Source organism: Aphanomyces astaci (assembly GCF_000520075.1).
Source record: "Aphanomyces astaci strain APO3 unplaced genomic scaffold supercont1.21, whole genome shotgun sequence".
Classification (NCBI taxonomy): domain Eukaryota; phylum Oomycota; class Saprolegniomycetes; order Saprolegniales; family Verrucalvaceae; genus Aphanomyces; species Aphanomyces astaci.
Window position 1 is genome coordinate 528,932 of NW_009798284.1, and position 4,654 is coordinate 533,585.

General features: G+C 53.1%; 1 protein-coding gene across 1 annotated transcript; it reads left to right on the plus strand.

The window, feature by feature from the left end:
• Positions 1-70: 70 nt before the first annotated feature.
• On the plus strand, positions 71-2,991 carry H257_09055 (hypothetical protein; the record flags this gene model as incomplete). The annotated part of the gene is made up of 6 exons (XM_009835173.1): positions 71-527; positions 583-764; positions 898-1,005; positions 1,101-1,234; positions 1,390-1,796; positions 1,925-2,991. The coding sequence occupies 6 exons, from the start codon at positions 71-73 to the stop codon at positions 2,989-2,991; spliced, it is 2,355 nt and encodes a 784-aa protein (XP_009833475.1).
• Between the last annotated feature and the right edge of the window lie 1,663 nt (positions 2,992-4,654).

Below are 4,654 nucleotides of genomic sequence, written 5' to 3' on the forward strand. Positions count from 1 at the left end.
ACAGCTGGAGCAAGACCAAGATATTTATGCAAACAACTCAAGCTCCCATTGCAGCCCCGTCAACCCGGTTATGAAACTGGAAGGAAAGAAACTCGTCAAGACAAGCGATAAGTGGAGAATCGAAGAACTGTTGCAGTACTTTCGTCTTACGATCGACTACAGAATCATCAATAGCCAAACGATCCCACTCGCTGGCGCCATGCCGTTCCAGTTCCTCGTGTTAGAAAACGTCCGCGGCGCCAAGTACGACCATACGAAAGGTTTCTGGCAACTACCACTCGAGAAGTACTCACAAGAACTGCTATCCTTTATGCTTGGCTACCGCATCATGACCCCAACGAGGGTTATGCAAGGCCATTGTGACTCGGCGCTATTTTTCCAGAACACCATGGTGGAATGTTTCAAGGACCTACTGTACAAAAACGTCCTAATTTGGTTCGACGACATCCTGGTGTGGGCAAACACCATCGACGAGTATGTGAGCGTGATGCGCGCCGTGTTCGATGTATGTATCAAGTTCAGACTGCGTCTGAACCCACACAAGAGCAAGCTACTGTGCAGAGAAATCAAATGGTGCGGCAGAATCATTGACGCCGACGGAGCGCCGAAACCCTACTAGAATTCAAGCGCTGTGCAAGTTCCCGTACCCGACCGATGCAGGTCAGCTGCAGCAATTCATCTGCACAGTGAATTGGATACGCGACAGTTTGATTGGCTTTGCCCACACGATCGACCGACTCCAAAAACGACTCACAGAAGCGTTGGTTGGAAAAAAAAAAAGAATCGCGACATCAATCACGATTGACCTGACCAAAGAAGAACGGAACAGTTTCGACACAGTCAAAGAACTGATGCGAAACGCCGCTCATATTATGTCACCCACATGAAGACGCTAAGATGTGCCTGTTCACCGACGCCTCCGCATACGGCTGGTCCATCGTGGTCATCCAAGTCCACGATTACGGCGACGACATCCCGATTCAAAACCAACAGCATCAACTCCTCGTATGCGAAAGCGGCATGTTTGACTAAACGCAAGTCAACTGGCCAGTTATCGAAAAGAAGGATACCCTATTGCGCGTGCCTGCGACACCCTCAAGTACCTGCTGCTACGACCCAAGCGGTTCCTCATGCATTGTGACCACAAGAACCTCATACGCGTCTTCGCGCCCCACGAAGAGCTCAAAGCACACACGCGCGAGAAGCTGATCCGCTGGGCTGACATGATCGGACAGTACCGCTATGTCATCCAGCACATCGACGGAGTGCACAACCTATGAGCCGACCTTATGAGCCGATGGGCATACATGTACCACAGCCCACAGAGGCGAAAGTACGACGAATTTGGTGGGAAAGCCAGCCGAAACGGCGGCACCATTCATTCCGTAGGACGGAACATCAAAAGTACGTGCGCGCGTTGGGCGAATGGGCAAAGAAGAAAAAACAACCCTGGCAAGTCTACAAGCCGTCGCCACCAAAGCTTCGGTCGCTGGACGACACCGACTTCGTGTGGCCGGACCTCGACGCTATACGACACGCTCAGGTTCACTCTACATATACCAAGCCCAACGGCCATGATTACCGCGGGCTCCTCGAAGTCCATGTCCGAATTTGGATACCCGACGACGCCAACGACTTATTTACGCGGCGCTGCATCGTCGCGCATTGTGGCAGCATGGGCCATCGCGGACACCAAGCCATGGCAGCCCACATGCCGAAATTATTCTACATCCGCGAGCTTGATGCAAAGCTCACGGCATGGATGAAGACGTGCTTGCTGTGCCCGCACACTAGGGGTGGCAGGGTCATTCAACGACCTCAACAGTATGCTTGGCACGCGACGCACCGAAACAAAACCTACACTTCGACTTCCTATTTACGGGCGAAGCGTGGCGAGGACCAAAGTACGTCCTGGTCCTTAAAGACGACTTGACCCACTACTGCCGCCTCATCCCATGCGACAGCCCGACAAGCCAAGTTGCCGTCGAAGCCATCATGGAATGGTCGGCGCTATTTGGAGTCCCAGAAGTTTGGATCTCAGACGGCGGAAGCTATTTCAAGAACTCCATCATGAAGGAACTTGCTACGCGCCTACGAGCACAGCACAACATAGTGCTTGCATACTGCCCATGGCGTAACGGGACGGTCGAACGAGTCAACCGCGACATTTTGGGCCTTATGCGAATCATGCCGAGAGAAACAAAACTCAAGGAAACAGAGTGGGATTATCTGTTACCGGTTGTACAAGCCAACATCAACCAAACGCCGGTGGCGACGCTGGACCACACAAGCCCCATGGAATGCTTCACAGGCTTGGAGCCGACCACAGCGCTCAACACCATCGTTGGCAAAGTCAACGTGCGACTATCAAAGACTAGTTTCCACACGATCGACTGGAAACAGAAGAAACTACGGCAAGCCGTGGAAGAAGTACGAAGATCACTACAAGAAGTTCACTCAACAATCGTCGACAAACAGCACGCCGCCGAAAACAAGCGAATGCTTGAGAAGACAAATCAAAACGAAATAAAGGTCACAGAAGGAGACTTTGTGCTTTGGTCACGAGTGGACGAGAACACACACTACCCCAAGCTACTAGTCACGTGGATTGGCCACTTCCGAGTCCTCAAGTGCCTGCCCTACTTATGTGTCATAGAACACTTGATTACGGGGGTGCAACGCGAAGCACATCACTCACGACTCAAGTTCTACGCGAAAAGCCACTTTCATGTTACTGAAGAAATTATCGACCACGTCAGTGAGCAAGGGACCATACTGGTTGTTGACCAAATCGAAGACGCAAGGCGCAACCCCGGTTCTAACCAGTGGGAATTACTAATCCGATGGAAAGTCCTAGAGAGCCTCGAAGCAAGCTGGGAACAGCTCTCGGCGATGCACCAGGAGATCCCATCCTTGGTGCAGTCGTTTGCCGACCAATTGCCAAACGGCGCTCAACGCGAAGAGCTGGTCGAGGCCCTAGAACGGTTGTAGAGTACCCTCCTTCATATCATTGTTGTGAGTTGTCTTACACGAGCTAGGTGCCGGACACGGGCATGGGGGGAGTGTTGCGTTGGCAAGATGGACATACCCGTAGTCCTAGCACCCACTCGACGCGCCTGGCTGGAGCCATTCGGGCGGCGCGGTGTGTGGTGCGAGCAGGAAGGGGTAGGGTCAGGAAAGGCCAGGTCTAGTCTTCGATGATTGGTGGAACCAAAAGGGGATTTAGACTTAGAGTTAGTATAGGGTTAGTTTAGTCAGTTAGTGAGTAGTTCAGTTCTAGTTTTGCCTCCAACTGCTCATACACCACCAAGCTTTGCCCGGGAGTCCACTTCTCCCCCAACATTGTGTTTGTGTTGAGAAGTTGCACAGAGGCGCGAGTTGCGACAGGTGGTCTAGACAAGTCGACCGTCGATATCGGGCCACTCATTCACGCAATTCAACACTGTTCTGCAGCGTGCAGAGCAATTGGGTCGTGCGTTAGTTTGACCCATTGCAAACACACACACTCTGTGTGTGTGGCGTGTCAAAGGTTCCGGTACCTTAGTGGAGGTACTGAGTACTTTAGTGAATGGTAGTCAGTAGGCGCATCGTGGCGTGTTTAACCTCACTAATATCAGTGTGTATATTTGCTGCCTTGACGAAGTTCCCGTGGCCGAAAGCCAAGAAGCGGGAGACTATACAAAGATATCTTTAGTTCATTGTTGAGCTATTCACTGGAGATGGTACGAGAACACTCCTCCGACGAGGAAATGCCAAAGAACGCCGAAGAACGATCGCGGTCGCGTGACCGGATTGAGGAGCCGCGAGGACGCGCCGCTCGGCGCACCGTTGAGAACCCGTTCAGATCTCCCCGACGACGACAGCCACCTGCTGTCGATGAGTGGCAACCGCCACGTGGTAGGTTTTACACCCCCGCCACAACCCGAGCAACACCAGCTGTCGCAGCGTTTGTCTCAGCTGCTGCTCCACCAACGACTGAAGCAGATGGCGCTTCAGTGCCGCTGCCAGCCGACAACGACCCGTCGGACGTCCGTGACGATACGGACATGGGCAGCGATGGCGGTTACGGCCGTACGGCGCCGCAAGTGTGGAATGCACCGGCGCTCCCGCATTTTCGGGCTCGACCAAGGCCGAAAGACCCGCTTTTATGCGCGAGTACCAGAAGTATCTGGGGCAGATCAACGCTCTGCAGTGCAATGGATCGCGTCCGTTCGCGATGCCCGTGAGTGCCTGCATGGACCCGTTTTCGAAGCGCCGGATCGCGCTGTTCGACTTCAACCGCGACCACTATTCCATCACGAACGATGAGTGGGTCGTGTGGTTCAAGTCAGCGTTTGAGGAGGACCCTCAATACCTGGACGTTTTGAAGCAACGTTCTGCAGCGAGCGATTCGCTTCGATACGAAGATCTTGGACGCGGAGTCCCGCGTCGGTCGTATGTTGGACAAGCTGATGCGCTCGTTGGAACAAGATCATCAGGAGTGGGTACTCCATCACTCCATCAAGAAGGCAAGATGGTCGTCGAAGTCATGACGAAATCGATCAAGCCGGAATCGCTGAAGACAGCGGTTCAAAAGCAGCTGCAGTTGCAGCGGAACAAGGCGTTGAAGAGCGACGTTTTTCGTTACGTCAACTGGCTGCGGACATTTGCAGCT